Here is a 24,128-nt window from a genome sequence, read left to right as displayed (position 1 = left end):
CAGGACCCTGAGATCATGACCTGAGCTGAAGGCAGATGCCTAACCAACTGAGCCACCCAGGCCCCGATTGTGATCATCTTTTTAAGCGCACACACACACGCACACAACCCCTCCCTGAAATCTGGCACAAATATATTCACAAAAGCAATATTAACAACAATATACAAGTGTATATAAAGATAGTCTGAAATATCCGTCAGACTCTTAAATGATTCCCTCTCCTGTCCTATTTAATTTCTTTACAATGAGAATGTGTTAGTGTTCTAACTAGAAAAACAAATTAATTTCTGTAATAGATTGAGTGGCAACAGAGGTAAATAAAAGCTGAGATCATGTGGTATTGGTGTTTTGAGAATCCTTGGTGAAGAGTTTGTCTTGATTAGAGTGGTCAGAAAGGCTTTGATGAAAAAGATTTCAACTGGGCCTTACTGAGTAGATGGCAATTGTATTTCTTATGTTCTTTAAAACTATTTTAGGGGTGCTTTGGTGGCTCAGTTGGTTAAGTGTCCGACTCTTGATTTTGGCTCAGGTCATGATCTCAGGGTTGTGAGATTGAGCCCCATGTTGGGTTCTGCACTAGGTGTGGAGCCTGCTTGAAGTTCTCATTCTCCCTCTCTGGCTGCCCCTCCCTGACCCCACTCCTGCACCCTCTCTCCCTCTTCTAAAAAAAATACACACACACAAAACTATTTTAGAAGTATAATAATATTTTTAAAAATTAATTCTAAAGAACTCCTAAACTCAATAGCAAAAAACCTATCTGATTAAAAAATGGGAAGAGGACCCGAATAGATATTTTTCCAACTAAGACATACAAATGGCCAAAAAGTACTTGACAAGGTGCTCAGCATCACTAATCATCAAGGAAATGCAAATCAGAACCACAATGAGCTCACCTCACAGCAGTCAGAAGGGTTACTATCAGAAAGACAAGAAATAACAAGTGTTGGCGGGCACGTAGAGAGAAAGATACCCTTGTGCGCTGTTGATGGGGATGTAAATTGGTACAGGTGCTATGAAAAATAGTATGGAGGTTCATAAAAAAAAAAAATAGAACTGCCACATGATCCAGCAGTTCCACTTCTGGGGTTCTTATCTAAAGGAAACAAAACACTATGAAAAGATATGTGCACCCTCATGTTCACTGCAGCATTATTTACAGTAGCCAAGACTTGGAAACCACCTAAATGTCCATTTCAGTAGACGAATAGATAAAAAAGAACTAGTGTATATGTGTGTACACACAGACACACGCACACACACACCTAAATACTATTCTGCCATTAGAAAAAAAAAGAAATCCTGCCCTTTATGACAACATGGATGGACTTTGAGGGCGTTATGCCAAGTGAAATAAAGTCAGAGAGAGATACGGAATGATCTCACTTACATGCGGAATAAAATTAAAACACCCCAAACTTATGGATATAGAAAACAGATCGGTGGTTGCCAGAGACAAGGAGTAAGTGGGGGTGGGTGAAATGGGTGAAGGTGGTCAAAAGGTACAAACTTCCAGTTATTAAAAAATTAATTTGTTGTCATATTTTTATAACCGTAGTATTATTTCTTTCTTTACCTTTTGAGAGACTAAAATACCTTAAGTTTTAAATTTAGACCTGTGCTTCTAGTGATATCTAGGTTTACAATTTCTGTAACAGTTCATTTTTTTAGAACTTTCCTGCTAAATAATATACAGTACCTCATTAATATTAATTGATATGAATGTATCGAGCACCTGCGTTTATAGTGTAGTGTTTAGAAGAAGTCAATCTTTGCTCTGTCTTCCGTAAGGAGGTCAAAGGGGGAAGCATGTATAATGCTTCTTAGACAGTTGTTACTAACATTATGTTGCAAACCAAACAGATGTAGGTTATATTTATTAACTGATTTTATATATATACACACACACAACACACACACACATCAGTGTGTATATATGTGTATACACACAGACACATTGTAATTGTGCAGAGAGGGGTCTGAAAAGACACATATCAAACCTATCTCATGCTACCCTACCTCTGGGAGGAGTGAGGGGGACAGGATTAGGGATGGTCTGTGATATCTTACTTTTATAGGAAAAACTAATAAAGTGGTCCACATTCAGTTTATAAAAATCTTGATATCCTACACTTCGTTGCATGGCCAACCTGAATATTAAGGATTTTAAAAATAACTGAATACGCATCGGCTATTTTGTAAACAGTATAAACACATATATATATATATATACACACACACACACATAATGTGTATATACACACATAGTGTGAATTAATGAATATTTCAATTTAATTTACAAGTTTAAAAGAATTCTGTGTTCTGTCTTAATTTGCTTTCATTTTCTTGGTTTGATTCACTGAAAAGCTATCATCTGTGTTTTAGGTAGTTTTAACCCTCTTTTTCTTTGGAATCCAGTAGAAAAAAAAACTTGTAATACTCCGTGTATTTAGGGTGGGATTTTCAATATCAAAACTTAAAAGTCCAGTCATATATTTGTTTCAGCCATTTTCAAGGTGGTATAATCTCTATATATTTTACTAGAGAAAATGTTTCTATCAGGTTCTTTGTAACCTACAGGGAAACTTCATCTATGAAGAATTTTGTTATCTTGAAGCTTTCTGATTATTTGATACCATGCTGAGAAAATGGAAAAGCCCCAGATTAGGCAAATAATACCACGTGGGATATTCACTCAGAGGCCTTGTATTTTTAGTAAATAAGTAATTCTAATAAGGTAATCTTTTTAAGATATCTAAATTCACATCAAATTAGAATAGAAAGGACTTACTAGGGGCAAGCGTACTAATATTAGGAATTTCAGTGGATAACTCTTTTTAACAAAAGATACAGTTGAAAAACCAAATAAATGAAAGAAAGAAACAGTTGAAAAACCAAATAAATGAAAGAAAGAAAGGAAGATCAAGTCCTCGGAGGAAGGAAGGAAGGAGAGAAAGGTGGTAACTAGGATTAAAGACATGGTCGTAGTTTTGCCATATTTATGTTTTTGTTTTTTTAAAGAAATAAAATCTTAGTTGTAACCCTACATCTTTATTCCCATACCCCACATCTTTCCACACCCCAGATAATCACTGCTCTGTATATATTGATAAGTATACTTCCTGTGCATGACTTTGAAGTTTTAGTAGAGATGTATGTGTCTGTATACAATGTATACTGTTTAAAATTTTTACTGTCTTTGTATAGCAATACGTTACTTTTCCTGTAAAAATACCAGATACTACAGACTATCCTAATCCTACTTCTCTCCTCAAAGGTATAAACAGGTATAGACCTTTTCCTGTGCTTTCCATTATATGTTGTCTACAAAAATGACATGTTTTTTTGTACTTTACACACTGTTCCTAAACTTGATTTTTTTTTCTTCTACTTTAATAGTATGTGTACGAGCTTTTGCCATGTCAGTACAGAAAGCTCTGTTCAACTCCATTCTTTTAAACTGTTGTAGAAGTAACTATGGTTTGGCAATACCATCATTTATTTTGCCATTCCTTATTGATGGATGTTTAGGTTGGCTTTCACATATTTCGTCTTTATAAGCAATGGTGTTTTGGACCCCTTAGGGTTCATCTTTATTTCTCTAAGGTAGAGACTGTAAACCAGAATTGCTGGGCTGTGGTGTATATGCATGTGAAGTGGTTCTTTGCCATTGTCACATTGCACACTCCAGATTGGTATTACCACACTGTACTCTCCATCTTGCTAATAATTATTTACCCTTTTTCCTTCTTCTCCATAGGGTTTACTAGCAGTGGGCATCAGTAAGTCTGTACAAACACCAGATCCAACTCATCCGTAAGGACATTGCCTTTATTTTCTTTTCTTTTTTCTTTTCTTTTCTTTTCTTTTCTTTTCTTTTCTTTTCTTTTCTTTTCTTTTTTCTTTTCTTTTCTTTTTTCTGTTCTGTTCTGTTCTTTTTGGCAGCAAGTCATTGAAATAAAAGCAGTTGAATTTTAGAAGTCTCATGCAGTTTATATACCTGCATTTTTGTGTTAAAGATTAGGTCATTTCAGGGCGCCTGGGTGGCTCAGTTGTTAAGCAGCTGCCTTCGGCTCAGGGCGTGATCCTGGCGTTCTGGGATCGAGCCCCGCCTCGGGCTCCTCCGCTGGGAGCTTACTTCTCCCTCTCTGCTTGTGTTCCCTCTCTCGCTGGCTGTCTCTCTCTCTCTCTGTCAAATAAATAAATAAAATCTTAAAAAAAAAAATTAGGTCATTTCTTTCACTATAGTATTTAAATGTAGGACTCAACCACAGTGTCAAAATAAATTCAAGATATAATTTGAAACTTGCGTTTAAATTATTTTTATGCTTTGTAATAGAGATCTTGTCCTCTTCATATTTGATAATGACAAAGCACATATTTTGATCTTTGAGTTCTATTTTATTTGGCTAAAAGAAACATATTCCACATTTAGACTAATAGGCACTGAATCTAAAATTTTAGTGGTAACTTTTATTAAATCCTATTGAATGTATTTTAATCCTGTTGTGACTTTGAAATAGTATTCTGCTAACATTTCAAAATTATTTATTTGTAAAATGAGTATTCTTTTATAATATTTTGAGTCACATCAGTTATTTGATAGAGATTTTTTTTAAAATAACATAACCAGCTAATACTTTTGAATTCCACATGTATCATTTATTTAACAAGTTTCAGTAATAAAATTTGATCAACCTTAGGGTAAAAAAAAATGTACTTTTATTTCTGTAAAGGAGTATATCTCTGTGCCTTATATAAATACCTTTTTTTTTACTCAAAAGCAAGACACTATTGTTTTCTTATAAATAGTAGTATATTTTGAATATCCTAGAACTATCAATAAGCAATTATAGAGAACACCTGGCTTTCTTATCTACTAATTACATTATAGTTTTTTACTATGTCAAGAAAATTTTTTTCCTGATTAGTTTTATACAACAAAATTTTAAAAACAGGATAAAATTTTGCAGTTTTAGATTGTGAACGTGATTTCTTTTTAAGGTATTTTCGACAGTCTACTTTAGTGCTGCTCAATAGAATTTTCTACAGTGATAGAAATATTTTGTGAAATCTGTCCAGAATGATAGTCAGTAGCAACACATGGCTGTTGAGCATTTGAAATGTGGCTAGTGTAAAGACTACATTTAAATTTTTATTGTTTTAATTAATTTAAATTTAAATAGCATTATGTGGCTCATGACTAATATGGGACAGTGAAGATCTACATAGTTTAAATTTTCAGTAAGTCCCTATAATTTCTTGAAAACACATAGAAGGAAAGTAGTAGCACTTAATTTAGATCTTAATTTACTTTAACTGAAATAAATATATACATATCCTATATTACTTCGGAGGGTACATTGAGAAAAAGTAAATTTTTCTAAATCAAGCAGGTAGAATATTGTCACATCTATAAACAGAATTCCGTCTGGCAAGATTACTACATATTTGCAAAAATAATTACAAAGCAGTTTTAATTAAGATCTATTGTTTAAATTTGCATCTGCCAGAAGGGTGCCATAGAGTTTGGTTTGGGGAGTAAATTTCCCAGGAAATATTTTTATTAATGAGTGATTCCTTTCCTCATATAGTATGTCATGTTTTTGAGCTTCTAAAACTCAGTATTTTTTAATACATACAATAGTACAAAATAATACACATATTGACCAAAGTTTATTAAAAAATAAATGAGATTAAAAAAAAAAAGAACTTGCCATAAAAACATCTAGAAAACTGAAGCTCATAGTCCTAATAATAGTAGTTAGTTGCTGTGTGCTGAAGTATTCAGAACCAGCCCCAAGTAGCCAACATCAGATTATAGGCAAGAAGACCAAAGGTTCAGTTAGAAGCTGCATTACAGAGCAATTTTAATGTCATCATCTCCATTAAACATCTGAATGCATTTTAAAAAGATTAATTTTATTGGTATTTGTGGTATGTAATAGTAAATTGCCTCTATTTAATCAAAACACTGTATGGAAAAGGGGTTAGAAAATACCTGAATTCAGTCATATTCTCTGTTATCATATATTTTCAAAGATCTTGCAGTTTTTTCTTATTATATGTTATTATCTGATTAGGTTTAAGTTATGGCATTTACATTTTACTTAAATACAAAACCACAAACATCTTTAAATTGTAAGAAGTTTTTGGTTTTCTTTTTCATTGACTTAATCAACATGTATTTTAAAACAATTTGTATTTCTTGTAAACTGAAATAATTACAGTTGTAATAATGATAAACTGTCTTTTTTATTTTTCAGGTATGGCTTTTCAAATATGCGCTATATTGCTTCACTAATTAGTGGTGTTGGTATTTTCATGATGGGTGCAGGATTATCTTGGTACCACGGAATCATGGGATTGCTTAATCCTCAACCAATGGAATCCCTGCTATGGGTAATCTTTTCTTCCCCTCAGTTTTCAAGTAATATGAGAGTGATTAAGTATGGTAGAATGCCTTTGTCATATTGATGTTAAAGGGACTATCACATGCCTTTTTGACTGTAATATAGGGTTATGTGTTTGTAGTTGTGTTTTTTAGAACACGACTACATATGACCTCTCAATTCATATGATTCAATGATGTTGAACAAGAGTATCTCTGTAGGTACAGGGGCGCCTGGCTGGCTCAGTTGGTGGACCGTGCGACTCTTGAGCTCAGGGTTGTGAGTTCAAGCCCCACGCTGGGTATAGAGATTACTTAAAAATAAAATCTTAAAAAAGAAGAAAAAAGAAAAGAGTATCTCTGTAGGTGCAGTCATAAAGTACTGATTCCTGGGTTAAAATCTTGGGCAGTTCCATTAATTTCTTCAGTTATATTGAAGAACAAGAAGATCTCTATTCATTTTAGTCCCAAGAATAATCTGTCATTAATAGAAATATCCAGTGCCACAAGATAGTCATAAGTTGGAATTGTTGCATTTAAAGACTTTTTTTTTCATTCATGTAGGTAGGAAGCCTATAGTGGGAGAATGGGAGTATGGGAGCATGGTCACCTTCTGTATTTTCCTAGCTAAGGCTTCTGTCCTTCTCTCCTCCTGAGCTCGCCTCTGGCAGCATCAAAGGTAGGGAGAAAGGACAGAAAAGTACTGCTTTACTGGCACCAGCATCATTTTGCATTGGTTTCCTCTGGCCTTCATAGATACTTAAAGCTGCCTTTTTCTCTCATGGAAACTTCTTGGAGATTACCCTGTGTGGCCACTCTGACTCTAGCTCCCTTGACAAGTACAGATTGGTCATGTGGTACCCCCTCCTAACTTCTGCTTCTTAACGGTGTAGTTCCAGACTCTTTCTGCTGAGGTTGCCTTGCATTTTCGAGAGGGCTCTTTGGGCAGTTGATCTCTTTTTAAAAGACTCTCAGAATTCTGTGTGGGCTCTGTGTGTTAAAACAGACATCTTTAATACCCTCTCAGTGAGAGTGCAGTTGTTTTTTTTTCCAAATATAATCATCTAGTCTGTTGGCACAATCAATATCAGTAGACTTGCCAATAAATTTATTTTTGTATGTGCATTAGACAGAGTTAACTGTAATCTCTAAATACCTGGGATGCACATCCAGCTTTCTGAGCAATCTTAACAGCTTAACTTTTGGCCTTGACCATAGCTCTTCTGCATGGTTAGTGGGTTTGGAGCTGGGAGTTGTAAAACCAGGCTTGGGCGTTCTCTTGCAAAGCCTGAAGAGATGGTACAGCATCTCATTTTGGAATGCGGGAGTACTTATAACCTAATTTGTTGTCAGTTGGAATGAATCTCATTTAACGTATTTTCTTCCATTCTGAAAAGGTTCAGCCACTTTATAGATACCTCATTCTTTTAGCATTCATCTGAATTGTATAGTATGACTTTACAGAGACTAAGTGGTTAATGAAAATTAGTTAAATTTTAAATTGTGTGTAAGTTTTAAAGCTACTAGGAGCTTGGGGTGCCTGGGTGGCTTAGTCTGTTAAGCATCTGGCTCTTGATCTCAGCTCAGGTCTTGATCTCAGGGTCCTAGTTCAAGCTCCATGTTGGGATCCATGCTGGGTATGGAGCCTTAAAAAAAAACCTCCTGGAAGCTCTTTTGTCTTCTTGCAACTAAATGAGGTTACATCAGACTATGACTCTTAGTTAATAAATAATAGAGTCAACGTACCGCAGACCAATTTATGGTTATTAGGTATTGGAATCTTTTGCTGAGATATGCTGTTTCCCTTTATTGGGTGTTGTGTATCTTAAATCCTTTCAGGAAGGAGATAGAAGGATTTAAAAAATTATTGGGCAGTTTAGCTACTGTTTTAATTATATTGTAAGTTGGCAGTAAGTTTCAGTGGAGATATAGCCTAAAATTGAGACTGGAAAACCTATATTCTAGTTCTTACCCTGGTATCATTTCTATGTACTCAAGCAAATCGATAGCCTTGGGACATCTCAGTTTCCTTAACAGAATTATAAGAGACTAGGTTCAGAATTTTCCAAACTTCTATTTCAGGGAAGCCCAGGGTTCCAAAAAGATAATGCTGAAAATTCTACATATATTTCGTTTGAATTTCATTTAAATTTTTAAAAATTTGTGTTGCTAGGTTATCTCTTGGATTAAAGTTTTTTTCAAATCTTTCTTTAATTCAAGTGTGTCCTGGTACTGTGAGGAAGGTGGTGTAATCCCCCTCCCCCACATTGATCACTATTTGTAACTGCTTATCTTTCTGAATCAGGATTGGTACTGGGCATCCAAACAAAATCCAGAAGTTGCATGGGTCAGGGTATGAATCTTACTGTATCCTGGTATCTGCACTCCAGATTTCAAATGTTTGTGTTCATTTTGAACTTCAGAAAATTTTTTATACTAATTTTTTCATCTCTTATATCATGAATTTAACTTAGGTGACGGTGTAACATTCTGTAGACGGATAAATTACTCTTCTAAGTATTAAAAAAATGAGATGACCATCAAATTTTTAACTTTTATTTTTTCCTTGTATAGGATACACTATCTCATTGCCCTCATTTGAGCTGTCTCCCATCAAGATTCTTACCTAGCTAGAATTTGAATTTATGTTTCCATTTTAAACTTTATAAACTTTATGCATGAATCATTGTGATTCTCTAATGAAATACTAACGCTATATTTTAATACTTATTTTCTAGGCATATTGTATTTTAGCGGGATCATTAGTATCTGAAGGAGGTATGTACTGTTATGGTATCTCTTTTTTCTTAATTTAGTAATATATATTCAGCAGTTCATTTTTATAAATTGTTAAATTCCACTGATTAAAGAAAAACTATGGAACTAGGAACCTACTTTGAGGGAGTAAATTCTTTGTATAATGTATTGTGGTTATTCCTCTAAAGGATGGGGACAAGGGAAAAGCTGGTTTTTTTGTTGTTATTCTTGAGTGTCTTAATCATAACACTCGGAACATCTGGAATGGAGTCTAAAAACATAACTATATATTGAATTTTTAAAAACCACGTTTTAGTGGGGCACCTGGGTGGCTCAGTTGGTTAAGTGGCTGCCTTCGGCTCAGGTCATGATCTCAGGGTCCTGGGATTGAGGTCCGCATTGGAGTCCCTGCTCTGTGGGGAGTCTGCTTCTCCCTCTTCCTCTGCCTCTACCCCGGCTTGTACGCTCTTTCCCTCTCTCTCAAATCAGTAAATAAAATCTTTAAAAATAAATAAATAAAAATCAGGTTTTCGTGTTAATCATGGAAGGCTGACTCTTTGCAATAAAATATTTCCAAGTTTCTGCAGGTTTCAGCTGTAGCAGTTTTATTTTTTTTTCTTTTTTAAGATTTTATTTATTTATTTGACAGACAGCCAGTGAGAGAGGGAACACAGCAGGGGGAGTGTGAGAGGAAGAAGCAGGCTCCTAGCAGAGGAGCCTGATGTGGGGCTCGATCCCAGAATGCCGGGATCACGCCCTGAGCCGAAGGCAGACGCTTAACGACTGCGCCACCCAGGCGCCCCTCAGCTGTAGCAGTTTTATGACAGAAAAGTGCTACATCATGTAGGAAACTGTCTAACTCATTGGTGTATTCACATTATGCTTACGTCTAATACATTGTCACTTGCTGTGCATAGTGTTCCCTTCATCTTTGCCAGTCTGTAAAATGGTGATAACACCACCTGCCTCAAAAGCTTGGGAGGATCAAAAGTGATTGTGCTTAGTGTGGTGCCTGCCAACTAGTTGCTGTCCAGTAATTAAGGTCATTAGGTGGTGGTAACGGTATTTAAATTACTGTGGTTTAGAAATAGGGGATTCCTTGTATTATAATTAGGAGTCTTGATAATGACTAGTTAATATAGAACTTTTTTTATTGACAATCCTGGCATTAAAAGTGTTGTACCTATTTATTTTGAGATGCTGTCTTTAAAATTTGGAGGCATGAAGTTTTTTTCTTGCTGATATGAATGCTTTTCTTTCAGCAACACTTCTTGTTGCTGTAAATGAACTTCGTAGGAGTGCTCGGGCCAAAGGAATGTCATTTTATAAATATGGTAAGTATGTTAGAAACCACGTGTCTTACTTCACCTCCTTTATTTTCTAAAATTGCCCAGTACTATTGCTTTTTCCTTATAGGTGTGTACGAGATATATCTCGATGTCTTCTCTGTGTGGCTCTTACATTATGTATCATCTCTTTTAAAAAGAGAAATGTAGTGTGATACGAACATGAATACTTTATATTTGGATTTTAACTTAAGTGAACTACAGTTTTTCTATATATGTTTATATAACTAGAGAAAGTAATTTGACTTTAAATTTTAGTTACTTCAACATATAAACCAATAAATTATGTTTACATTGGATAGAATTTCTAGAATCAGGGTCTTGCACATTTTTATCTTAATTTATATCTTAATTTTAAATGGATACTTACTAAAATGTTACATGAGAGTATCAAATTAGAATTTCAGAAAGTTTCTTTTCTTGTCTCTACCCCAATGATTAAGTAATGGAAAGTCGTGATCCTAGTACAAATGTTATATTACTGGAAGATACTGCAGCAGTCTTGGGAGTGACAATAGCAGCTACATGTATGGGCCTTACTTCTATAACAGGTAAATATTTCTTCAGTTAGATGTGACTTATTTGTACTACTTAAATAATTCTCTAATATGTGGGTATTTTCTTTTATATCATTGAATAATTTTATTTTATTTTATTTTTTTAAAAGATTTTATTTATTTATTTGACAGAGATAGAGATAGCCAGCGAGAGAGGGAACACAAGCAGGGAAGTGGGAGAGGAAGAAGCAGGCTCACAGCGGAGGAGCCTGATGTGGGGCTCAATCCCATAACGCTGAGATCACGCCCTGAGCCGAAGGCAGATGCTTAACCGCTGTGCCACCCAGGCGCCCCTCATTGAATAATTTTAAACCAGTCAACTGTTAAATGCTAATTCCATACTAACCAGTTATTTTTATAAGACAAATAACACAGTAAAAGTCTTTAGAGTTGTCTCTCAGAAATTTTCTCCTGGTTTGAAGTAAAGAAGGCTGTTGTTAGAGCATTTCTGTAATGTGCTCTAAGCCTTTCTAGCTGTGCCTTAATAAATTATGCAACTATTCTGAACTTAGTATTGATAATATTTGGCCTAGTGACCTCGAAGGTTTATTGAGATAATATATGGAAGAGAACTTTAATACACTCTAAAATTGTGAATAAATATATATTGTAGCTTTTGTTCATTTGTCTTCCACTGTTACTGCCAATAATAACGCTGTTGCTTTCCTGTTTCCTGGACTCTCTAGTTGGCGTTTATCCTCATTTTGGTAGCTAGTTAAATGTTTAGAAGAGCAGTTAAATACAGGTGAATGAGAAGACAGAGAAATCATTTTTATTTTCTAAAACAAAAGAACCATGTAGTATGAAAAGACTCCATTTCTGAGGTTGGAACTCTCTTGGAATGAAACTTCTTCCATGCTTACCTGTTTGTCCCTGCGTATTTGAAATAATTTTAGGTGATGAGCTCCCACAGTTCTACAGTGTTTCTTAAAATATCTGAAATATGAATGGGTCTTTCTCATTTTTAATGTACATCTTAAGACTAAACCAGCATTCTCTGATATTCATTGTGATCCAAAATATTTCTAAAAGTTCTGATTGTTTTTTTGGTTGACCTTACCATTTTAGACATTTCTTAGACTTATTACTTAGCAAGATTTTAGGCTTAAGGAAAGTGTCACTTGATGAATAAGTCAACTTTTAATAGATTATTTTCCTTTCCATAATAATAAAAATAGTCAAATCAAACTTACATAAATTTTTGTTTTGAGAGTTTCACATTGTTTTATTTAATTAGCTAAATTAATTCATTTAAATTAAATAACATGCCAAGAAATATTTTGCAACTAATATTTCTGTGTTTTCTGTAGGATTATTTATACATGTATATTTTTAAGTAATAATTAGGCAAATATTTGGATCTTTAAAGAACAGTATTTGATTTTGAACTCTGTAATTACAAACCTCCTAGTGCCTTATATTTTACAAATGAATCTTTTTTTAAAAATGATTATCATTATGTTCAATTAGCCAACATATAGTACATACAAATGGGTCATTTTTAATACTTTGGTACAGATTAGTCATTTTACTTTTTTAGTGTTATATTCTGACTAAATGTTAGTAAAATTAGTATGTAAATTGACTTTTTTTTTTTTTTTAGTAAAATGAATGTTTTACAAGCATTAAGAGAGTTAAATTTAACATTGACATTTGATCGTTGGGATAAAAAAATTAATTATAAAAGCCTTGTGTGTAAAATTTATTATAAAAATTTAAAATATATTTGTTGATGTCTATTTTATAAATATTAACCTACACATTCGTAGATAATAAATCAACTCTTCTCAGTGGTTCTGGGAGAGAATTAATACCTAACAACCAAAGGCAAACTTTAGAATCAGAATCACCTGGAGGGCTTAGGAAGACAAAGAATGCTGGTCCCAACTCCAGACTTTCTGATTCAGAAAATCTTAGGTGAGGCCTGAGAACTTGCATTTTTACCAAGTTCTCAAGCGATGCTGATGCTCCTGGTTAAGGAACTGTACTTTGAGAACCACTGCTCTAACGTACCTGTAACATGCAATGAATTAACTCCTCCCCTTTGTATCTACTATGGTACGAGCTATGCATTATCCTTGGTTGAATGAGAAGAGTGATCCATATCATTTTTTGTATGGCTTAATTCTCTCACAGAACCTTGATAAGAAGAGACAAAAAGTGGTTATTTTTTTCAGCTGTTGAATTCGTGGTGTTGTCAGCATGGGACAGGAAAAGTGCTACTGATATATCAAAAAGAAATGGATTTTATTATATTATTAGTATGTATATGATGTCTCTAATCCAAAATGCTCTGAACCCTCAGTCATATAATGACCATATGCAAGAAATAGATCTTAAATAATTAAACCACATAATACTCCTATGTCATATGAAGCATACTGTAGCAACCCCATTTTGTAGTATGGTCAGCTTACTAGGAGAAAGTCATTAAAGGAATTAGGAATGAATTTCAGGTCCTTTGTTTTGCTAATTTTGGTTCTTTACTTACTAAAGCTGATTGAAATAATAGAAAATGTTAATTTACTGACTTCTTCTGTGCTTTATTTAGGTAATCCACTGTATGACAGCCTAGGTTCTTTGGGTGTGGGCACGTTATTAGGCATGGTCTCAGCATTCCTCATCTACACTAACACAGAAGCACTCTTAGGGCGATCCATCCAGCCAGAGCAAGTACAACGGCTTACTGAACTCCTGGAGAACGACCCATCAGTAAGGTCAGCTTATTCTGGTGATGCTGCTAAGGTTTACAAAAATATATTAAGAAATAGAAATGCTTGGTTTGTAAATACTTCCAGAAGAGTGTGTGGTTCCCTAGGCTTTAGCCTTTTAATCTAGGACTTTGTGCAACCTTACAAGAAAAAAAGTGAAAGCATTTAGGAAACTCCCTGTTTTCTTTTAAATTCTGTATATCTTTAATTTTTAGAATAAGGAACAGTTAGATGATGTAATGGGAACAGAAGTTTGCAAGTGGTTATCTCCATAATGTAGAACCACTTATGTGGAACCTTCATATTTATTTTTGCCTTATATTTGTACTATAATTACAAATTGCTATGTTAAATTTAAGAAGATTTCTATTCAGTGGGGAAGTGGTTACCAAATTGAATATAATTTATACTCCTTTTGAAAATAGACTTCTTGTTTTAGATAATTTTAAAAGTTTTTCCTTATAATCTTTATCTTTTAAATGATATAAAAGTGAAGAACTGAAGGGGCACCTCGCTGGCTTAGTCAGTAGAGCATGCAACTCTTGATCTCAGAGTCATGAGGTCAAGCCCCACGTCAGGGGTAGAGTTTACTTAAAAGAAAAAAAAATGAAGAGTGGAGCACCTGGGTGGCTCAGGTGGTTAAGCATCTGCTTTCAGCTTAGGTCATGATATCAGGGTCCTGGGATCGAGCCCCATGTTGGGCTCTCCGCTTGGCGGGGAGTCTACTTCTCCCTCTTACTCTCCCTCTGTGCTCACTCTCTCTCTCTCTCTCAAAAAAAAAAAAACAAAAAAACTGAAGACTTAAGAGATAATCAGAAGAGATAACAGTGTTCTAATTAGTACTTGTTAGTGAAATTCAAGTTTCAGAGTAATATGGGAGGAATAAACCTTCAAAATCACAATTTTCTGCTAGCTACATACATACGTTAAACTTTAAAAGAGTGTATTTTTCTTCTGTGTTATAACCAGATCTTTTTTTTTTTTTTAAGATTATTTGAGAGAGAAAACACAAATTGGGGAGGTGCAGAGGGAAAGAATCTCAAGCAGACTCCCCACTGAGCATAGAGCCCAACACGGGACTTGATCCCACAGCCCTGAGATCATGACTTGAACCAAAATCGAGAGTCGGACACTTAATAGACTTGAGCCACCCAGATTCCCCTTATAACCAGAATCTTTAAGTTTAATCTTTCAAGAACGACCTGTATATCTGAATCAGTAAAACAAATGAGTAAATTATTACTAGATTTATATTCTAAGCCCTGCATTTTTAATCTGGAAAAGTAGTTACCTAGCTAGATCTAGATTAGAAATTGAGTATTCTTAGAATCAGTATTAGGCTTAGCACTTGAGTATTCTTAGAATCAGTATTAGGCTTAGGACTTCCTCAGTAAAAGGAAATATTCTTTTCCTTGTAATATCTTTGTCTGATTTTGGTATCAAGGTAATACATTATAGAATGAGTTGGGAAGTGTTCTTTCCTCTCTGTTTTTTAGAAAAGTTTATGAAGAGTTGGTATTATTTCTTCTTTTAATGTTTGGTAGAATTCACCAGTGATGCCATCTGGGCATGGGCTTTTCTATGTGGGTAGTTTTTTGATTACTTACTCTACCTGTTTACTTGTTACAGGTCCGTTCAGATTGTCTGTTTCTTCTCAAGTCAGTTTCAGTAGTTTGTGTCTTTCTAGGAATTTGTGCATTAGTTCTAAGTTATCTAATTTGTTGGCATACAACCATTCATAATTTTCCTTTGTAATCCTTTTTATTTCTTTAGGGTTGGTAGTAATGTCTCCTCTTTCATTTCTGACCTACTAATAATCTGAGTCTTCCTTTTTTTCTTGGCCAGTCTAGCTAAAGATTTGTCAGTTCTGTTGATCTTTTCAAAAAGCCAGCTTTTAGTTTGATTTTCCGTTGTTTTCTGTATTTCATGAATTTCTGTTCTGATCTATATTATTTCCTTTCTTCCGCTTGGGTTTAGTTTGCTCTTCTTTCCAATGTCTTAAGACGGTAGTTTGTTTTTCATTTGATATCTATCTTTAAAAATATAGGCTTTTACAGTTACAAATTTCCCTCTAAGCATTACTTTCACTGTATTAGTCAAATAATGAAATTTATAATATTTTGTTAGGACTGACGTAGATATGCTTTTTTAAAATGAAAAAATTATATAGCTTCTTGCCAATCTGGACAAGTTTTGTGTCATTTTAGTCATATATAACTTTATAAATATTAAATCATTCTTATTTTTATCTTAGTTGATGAATATGCTTATTTCTATGGCTAAAGAATTTTAGACTCAGTATTTGGTAACTTGCTCAGGATCACTCAGAAATTAGGGTCAAATGTTTTGAGTATTTGGAGTCTCATTTAGGCTTGTTTTCCTAAAGCTCTCTATATCCCCAAGATTCGGAGTGTTTTTTATTTTATATATCCCATAAAGAAAAGGTGTTAATAGTGGTTATCATAGAAAGAAAAGAATTTCTCAGCAGTTTTCTAAGGAAGATTGATTCCTGAGGGTTAGGGCAGAAGGGATGAAAAGCAGTTATAACACTAGAACATCTTCCTTTTCTGGGAGGCAGAATGGTATAATGGAGAGACCACTGGTGTCTGAAGATTGGAGGTGAGTCCTGCCTCTGCTGTTGACTCGCTGAATTACCTTAGGCAAGTCACCTAGGTCCCTCTGGGACTGTTTTATAGTCTGTAAAGTAAAGATGCCAACTTAACTACTTTCTGAATTCTATTCATTAAATGCCTGCCGTGTAGTTGCTACCATATTAAACATTGTATGTATGTGTTGGCTCATTATTCCCCATATCAAATCCCCTTAGGTAGTTATTATTAACCTCATTCCAATAGAGTATTTCACAACTGTATGAAGATTTTTAAAGAAGCTTTTAAAAAAAGGATTATGAGACAAAATGACAACATTGTAGAAAAGCAATTTAGAGTTGATTTTTTTTTTTTTTGAAGATTTTATTTATTTATTCGACAGACATAGAGACAGCCAGCGAGAGAGGGAACACAAGCAGGGGGAGTGGGAGAGGAAGAAGCAGGCTCATAGCAGAGGAGCCTGATGTGGGGCTCGATCCCACAACGCCGGGATCACGCCCTGAGCCGAAGGCAGACGCCTAACCGCTGTGCCACCCAGGTGCCCCTAGAGTTGATTTTTTAATCCACAAACTGTATAATTCATGAATATACAAACCATAAAATAATATTTATTAAGTTTGCATCTTTGTGTGGCATTATGCAAAAATAGCTAAATGGACATTTGTTTGGAAATGTATAGGTGGCACTTAATGGTGAACACTCTGAAGGCCATCTTGGTCCATTTTCCTCACTGATGGAAAAAAACAAAAATTCTGTATTTTGTGCCATTAAAATGTGTATGTGTGCGTATAAATTTGTATGCATTGTTATTGATTGCAGGGCAATTCATGATGTTAAAGCCACAGATCTGGGATTAGGGAAAGTAAGATTTAAGGCAGAAGTAGATTTTGATGGACGAGTTGTTACAAGATCATATTTGGAAAAACAAGATTTTGACCAAATGCTACAGGTAAGTTTATGTATTTGCTGTTTTCTTATATAGTCAAATGTTAGAGAAATTACTTTTTCAGTAAATAAAATGAAACTTTCACAGATCTTAAAATCACTTCAGCTTTCAACTTCCTAGGGTTCCAAAACTTGACAGAGACCATTTTATTTGCTGCAGAGTGGGTTGGGGGAGACAGCAGCAGAGCAAACTACTATTCAGGTGCTTGTCACGTGCTAGGCATTTTATATTTGTTCTCTGATACACTCTCAAAAGCGCTGTGAGGTAAAGAAATAATATTTTCAGTTTTATACGTAGGCAGATTAAGACACAGAAGGATTAAATAACTTGTCTAAAATTGCAGAGCCACAATATGGAGTCAGATGTGAATTTAGATCTCTGTGATTCTACAACCCATGCTTTTATATTAAGAATTACATTTAAAAGAGAACTTAGAGGATAAATAACGAACAGTGCAAAGGTTACCACTTGCCTTTGTCAGATCTTTACATTTTACTGTATTTGCTTAGGATCTTAAAAAGAGAAATAAATTGTTACAAAAATGGGTGAAGCCCTTGTTTTCTCCTTCTAGATCCCATTCTTCTTCCTTCATCCCTAGAACTAAAAATTGTTTTGAATTTAGTACTGTCATTTCCATTTAGTTTTTATACTTTTCAACAGATTTTTCTTAGCATAGTATATAGTGTAGCATTTTTGGATATTTCAAAATTGATACAAATGGTATCATACCATCTGATTTCCTCTATAGTTAGCTTAACAGCATGATTTTGAGATTCCTTCATATTAATATATATGTGTAAACACACATACACTTCTAATTAATTTAATTGCTATATAATATTCTCCTATGAATATACTGCAACTTATTTATCCAGTCTCCATTTGATGGACATTTATGTCCACAATGGCATTCTCATGTGTTTTCTTGTTCAAATGTGTAAGAATTTCTTTAGGGCACTATACAGCTAGATTTAAAATAGTTGGGCTATTGAGTAAACTTGGGGCTCCTGGGTGGCTCAGTCAGGTGAGTGTCCACCTCTTGATTTTGGGGTGAGTGTCCACCTCTTGATTTTGGCTCAGGTCTTCATCTCAGGGGTCGTGGGTCGTGAGTTCAGGCTCCATGTTGGGCTCCACGCTGGGTGTGGAGCCTACTTAAAAACAAAACAAAACAAACTTACCTTCAACTTCCCTAGGTATTGGCAAATTGTTCTCCAAAGTGTGTCAATTTAACATCCACCGTCAGTACATCAAAGTTTCTGTTGCTTCACATTCTTACTAGATGGTATTATATTGATAGTTTTGAATTTTTGTCACTATGATAGATGTGAAAATTACAATTTATATTTAATTATAATTTCTATTCCCCCCGGTAGTAGTAGTGAGGTTAGTAAGCATTGAAATTTATTGACCATTGGGACTTCCTCTACTGCTTGCTTATTTAGTTAATTTCTGTTATTCTGACAAATTAATAAACATTTTATTTTTAGTGTGCTGGACACTAATCCTTCCTCAGTTGTGTATATGCAAATATCTTTTACTAGTTTGTGATTTACCATTTCACTTTGTTATTGTACAGAAGGTTTAATGTGTTTTTTAACTTTATGCCCAATTTATAATCTTTTTCTCCAGGCTTTTTATTATCTTGCTTGAGAAATACTTCCTTATTCCGGTATCATAAAGATATTTTTTATTCTAAATGTTTTGTAGTTTGTTTTCTGCCCTTAGTTCTTAAATTCACTTAGAATTATTTTTTTCTTTAATGATTTAAGGTAGGGGTTAAATCGTTTTTTCCTGTAGAAAAATAACTGCCCTGACACTGTTTATTGAATAGTCTGTTCTTTTCCCACTGATTTTGTAATGCTATCTCCGTGAAATATTATACTTAATTTTTTGTTGAATTAAATTTTTTTTAGAACTAGGTGATCCATCACCTTTAGCATGAAAGTTTTTCATTAAACTTAATGGTGTTTGTTATAATTTTTTAAAGAAATCATCAGTGTACTACTACGATTTTTTAAAAAGTTATTTTGTTTTCTTGCTATTGCTTTCTTTGTAGGAAATTCAAGAAGTGAAAACTCCTGAAGAACTAGAGACCTTTATGCTTAAACATGGAGAAAATATTATTGATACTTTAGGAGCTGAAGTAGATAGACTGGAGAAAGAACTGAAAGTAAGATGTATTCATAATAAGCATAATGCCGACTATTTCTGAAGTACTTACTCTGTGTCAGAACACTATGCGGATTGTATCACGTGTATACGTTTATCTTCTCAGTAACCTCATGGTGTATGACTAGTAATTGTGAATGAGAAAAATCATTGGGTTAGAGAAGTTGGGTAATTTACTCAAGGAAGTAGGAGATTGGGATTCGAACCTTCGTTGGTCAATTCAAAATACTGTGCTTTCAACCACTATCCTATAGTGCTTGCTTAGTTTCTAAAGTAGCTAAAGGTTTTTTGTTTGTTTTGAAGTAAAAAGCATTTTGAAAGTTTCTAGAGAAAGGTGAAAGGGAAAGTAGATTCTCTTCAAAAGTTTGAAAAACAGACTGTGACCTTGAACATACACACATCTTCTTTTTACTCCGTCATCATTTTATATTTTCTTTTTGCTTCTGTTCAGTTGGGGATCATTACAACCTGTTGGTTTTTTACTGAAATATTACTTGATAAGATTATTTTTAAAAATCTCAGTCTTCTCAAATTGTCATTTATTGACTCTTGAGTTCAGGTTATTGCAATAAATAAAACTTAAATGATCTTTAACATACCTAGCTTCTTGAAGGCAATGCATTTTCTTCAGCTGATATTGACCATTCTTTAGTTTTGTTAAAAATTGAAGGGAAATAAAAATTTCAGGGAGACATTTCTGTCACTACTATTTTTTCTTTCAGACTCTAGGTGCCAGAGTAATAGAAGCACTTCAAATAATATTATTATGTTTATGTTAATACTATAGTTCACAACATGATTTTCAAGTTTGTAGATGAGCAGTTCTCAAATATTTTCGTTTTAAGATTCTTTATATTCTTCTTCTTTTTTTTTTTTAATGATTTTTTATTATATTATCTTAGTCACCATACAGTACATCCCCGGTTCTTTATATTCTTAAAAATTATTCAGGAGCCAAAGAGCTTTTATTTATTTGAATTAATATTTATTAATATTTACTAAATTATATATTAAAACTGAGAGTTCAAAAAATACTCATTTAAAAAGCTATAACAATAAACTATTACATGTTAATATAAATAACATTTTAATGAAAAGTAACTATATTTTCCAAAATGAAAAAAACAGTGAAAAGAGTGATATTGTTTCACATTTTTGCAAAAATCTAAGACAGCTAGATTCCCGTATCTGCTTCGCATTCATCCTGTTGACATATATTGTTTTGGTTGAAGGATATGAAGAAAAGGGAAAAGGGAGGAAGTATTTAAAAGTATTCTTATAGCATTTTCAGATAATTATGATGTTCTTTTTGGATATTACACCAGTACCTGACAGCTGTAGCCTCTTAAAGCTTTGTTGCAATGTGGAATCTGAAACTATATCAGAGAATTTTTCATAAACTGTTTGTGAAGTTAGGGGCACAGTCCACAAGGTCACCCCTCATATCTGACACCAATTGCAAATTTCAAGGGGTTCCTCATATCACTCTCAGATTTGATAATTCACAAAAAGGACTCACAAAACTCACTGAATGCTCTTACTTATTTATCTTTAAAAGATTATTTATTTTAGAGAGGGAAAGAAAGAGCACGAGTGGGAGAGGGAGAGAGAATCCCAAGCCGACTCTACACTGAGTGTGGAGCCCAATTTGAGGCTTGATCTCAAGACCCTAAGGTCATGACCTGAGCTGAAACCAAGAGTCAGGAGCTTAACTGACTGCTCCACCCAGGCGCCCCCACTGAATGCTTTTTTTTTTTTTTTTTTTAAGATTTTATTTATTTATTCGACAGAGATAGAGACAGCCAGCGAGAGAGGGAACACAAGCAGGGGGAGTGGGAGAGGAAGAAGCAGGCTCATAGCGGAGGAGCCCGATGTGGGGCTCGATCCCATAACGCCGGGATCACGCCCTGAGCCGAAGGCAGATGCTTAACCGCTGTGCCACCCAGGCGCCCCCACTGACTGCTTTTATACTCATGGTTATGATTTATTATAATGAAAGGATACAGATTAAAACTAGCCAAGCGAAGGAGGTGCATAGGACAGAGTCCCAAACACAGAGTTTCAGTTGTCCCCTTCCCATGGAGTCAAAGACACTGTTATTTTCTGGCAGTGATGTGCAGAGATTTTATTGGGGCTCCGTAGTTGACGGCTTGAGTGGCCAACCTTTCATATGCAGCCACTCCAAGGAGAAGACCACACTTTTAGTCCCCAGTCCCTTGTGGATATACAGCAGATACTGTGTGGCCAAAGATAAAGACAAATTATCAATCAGGACATTCCAAGTGCCTAGAGATCACCTCCCATAGCCAAGGGCCAAGGCCAGACCTCTCTCTAGGTATGATTAATTTTCTGCTATACACTGTTACTTGAAAATCCATTGGTCTATCTTTGTACTTTGAATGGATCTTTTAACTCATGCATGATTCTGGAATGTTATGAATTGGCCATTTGGAAAATACTAATTCCCTGAATTTATGCATATCTTTCAAATGATGATACATTTCTAAGTATTCGGAAGCTGTCGGGGTCATGGTGGTAGATACCAGTTTTTCAGCATTCTGATTTTCATTTGAAACCTTGCATTTTAGCATTAGCAACAAATATTGTTGTTTTCCTTGAAGTAACAGATTTATGTTGTTCATTTTTTAAAAAGATCCCTGCCCAGGTGCCTGGGTGGCTCAGTTGGTTAAGTGACTGCTTTCGGCTCAGGTCATGATCCTTGGTCCTGGGATCAGGTTCCACACCGGGCTCCCCCTGCTCTGTGGGAAGCTTGCTTCTCCCTCTCCTTCTGCCTGCCACTATCCCTGCTTGTGCTCGCACTCTCTCTCTCTCTCTGTCAAATAAATGAATAAAATCTTAAAAAAAGAAAAAAGATCCCTGCCAAATGCCCAAATTTGAATAACCATAGTTTGTTAGTTTTTCTTTCAAGTAAAACTGGGGTTTAGATAAGCTCACCTTTTTTTTTTTTTTTTTTTTTTTTAAAAAGTAGGCTCCGTGTTCAGTGTAGGGCTTGAACTCACAAACCCTGAAATCAAGAGTCCATATGCTCAACCAACTGAGCCAGCCAGGAGCCCTAAATGGTGTTTAGATAAAAAAGTGTCAGATTCAACCCATAATTCAAGCAATCTCAGAGGTGTTTTTCCTTGTGACATCAGACTTCAGAAGGGCTTTGGAAATATTTCCCACTTTGTCACAGAATATTTTATTTATTTTTTGAAGATTGTATTTATTTATTTGAGAGAGAGTGTGCATGCGTGAGTGCAAGTGGGGGAGGAGCAGAAGGGGAAGACTCTCAGACTCTGCTGAGTGCAGAGCCTGTGGAAGGCAGATTCCTGGATCCCGAAATCACCACCTGAGCCTCACCACCCAAGCTGAAGCCAAGTTGGTGGCTCAACCAACTGAGCCACCCAGGTGCACTTTCACACACTATTTAAAAAAATGTACTCAAGGGGATGCCTGGGTGGCTCGGTCATTAAGTGTCTGCCTTTAGCTCAGGGCGTGATCCCAGGGTCCTGGGATCGAGCCCCCATCGGGCTCCCTGCTCTGCTGGGAGCCTGCTTCTTCCTCTCCCACTCCCCCTGCATGTGTTCCCCCTCTCGCTGGCTCTCTCTCTCTCTGTCAAATAAATAAATAAAATCTTTAAAAAAAAAAATGTACTCAAGGATTGAGGTTTAATAAACTGATGTTTTCACTACTCCATTAAGGACATTTTATTTTATTTATTTTTTCATTAAGGACATTTTGTTTTTTAGATCTATTTTAGAAAGAGAGCGTGAGTGGGGGGAGGGGCAGAGGGAGGTGGGCAGAGAGAATCCCAAGCAGACTCTGCACTGAGTGCTGAGTGGGGAGCCCAACTAGGACCCTGAGATCATGACCTGAGCCAAAATCAAGACTCGGATGCTTAACCAACTGAGCCGCCCAGGCACCCTGATCATGAAGGACATTTTAAAGTGAAACTGGCTTTTTATTTATTTATTTTTATTTTTATTTTTTTTTAAAGATTTTATTTATTTATTCGACAGAGAGACAGCCCGCGAGAGAGGGAACACAAGCAGGGGGAGTGGGAGAGGAAGAAGCAGGCTCATAGCAGAGGAGCCTGATGTGGGGCTCGATCCCATAACGCCGGGATCACGCCCTGAGCCGAAGGCAGATGCTTAACAGCTGTGCCACCCAGGCGCCCCAGGCTTTTAAAAAAAAATTATGTGTCTGACAATAAAGGAACACAGTGACTATGAGTACAGTTTGGTGTCAGTTACCTTGAATTGTACAAAGATGCCATTATTTTTATCTAGCATTGCTTTTGTATGTCATCAGAGGAAATAGCAGCATTACTAGTAAAGGCAAATAACATCAGTGTTAGTATGAAAATAGTTTTGACCTTGGACTATCCCTTGAAAAGGTTTCAGGGGGAGCCTGGGTGGCTCAGTTGGTTAAGCGACCAACTCGTGATTTCTGCTCAGGGTGGTGAGATTGAGCCTGGCATCCGCATCAGCATCCAGGCTCTGCACTCCGCACGGAGTCTGCCTGAGATTCTTTCTCCCTCTCCCTTTGCCCCTCCCCCTGCTCGTGCATGTTCTCACATGTGCACGCACATGAGTGCGCGCTCCCGTGCTCACTCTCTCAATCAGTCAATCAATCAGTC

The 24,128-nt window shown here is 35.4% G+C and overlaps 1 protein-coding gene across 1 annotated transcript in view; it reads left to right on the top strand.

Moving 5' to 3' along the window:
• SLC30A9 (solute carrier family 30 member 9) overlaps nt 1-24,128 on the top strand; it is an 83,505-nt gene that overhangs the window by 53,267 nt on the left and 6,110 nt on the right. Inside the window, exons 10-17 of the mRNA XM_045815987.2 lie at nt 3,761-3,816; nt 6,267-6,402; nt 9,130-9,169; nt 10,411-10,482; nt 10,938-11,045; nt 13,603-13,768; nt 17,191-17,320; nt 19,374-19,487. Of these exons, the coding sequence (XP_045671943.1) occupies nt 3,761-3,816; nt 6,267-6,402; nt 9,130-9,169; nt 10,411-10,482; nt 10,938-11,045; nt 13,603-13,768; nt 17,191-17,320; nt 19,374-19,487 (822 nt within the window). The remainder of the gene's footprint in view (nt 1-3,760; nt 3,817-6,266; nt 6,403-9,129; nt 9,170-10,410; nt 10,483-10,937; nt 11,046-13,602; nt 13,769-17,190; nt 17,321-19,373; nt 19,488-24,128) is intronic.

This window comes from Ursus americanus, chromosome 8 (genome assembly GCF_024610735.1).
Source record: "Ursus americanus isolate L20-20 chromosome 8, mUrsAme1.1.p, whole genome shotgun sequence".
Classification (NCBI taxonomy): Eukaryota; Metazoa; Chordata; class Mammalia; order Carnivora; family Ursidae; genus Ursus; species Ursus americanus.
The sequence above is the reverse complement of the archived record's forward strand: the minus strand, read 5'-3'. Positions and strand labels throughout refer to the sequence as shown.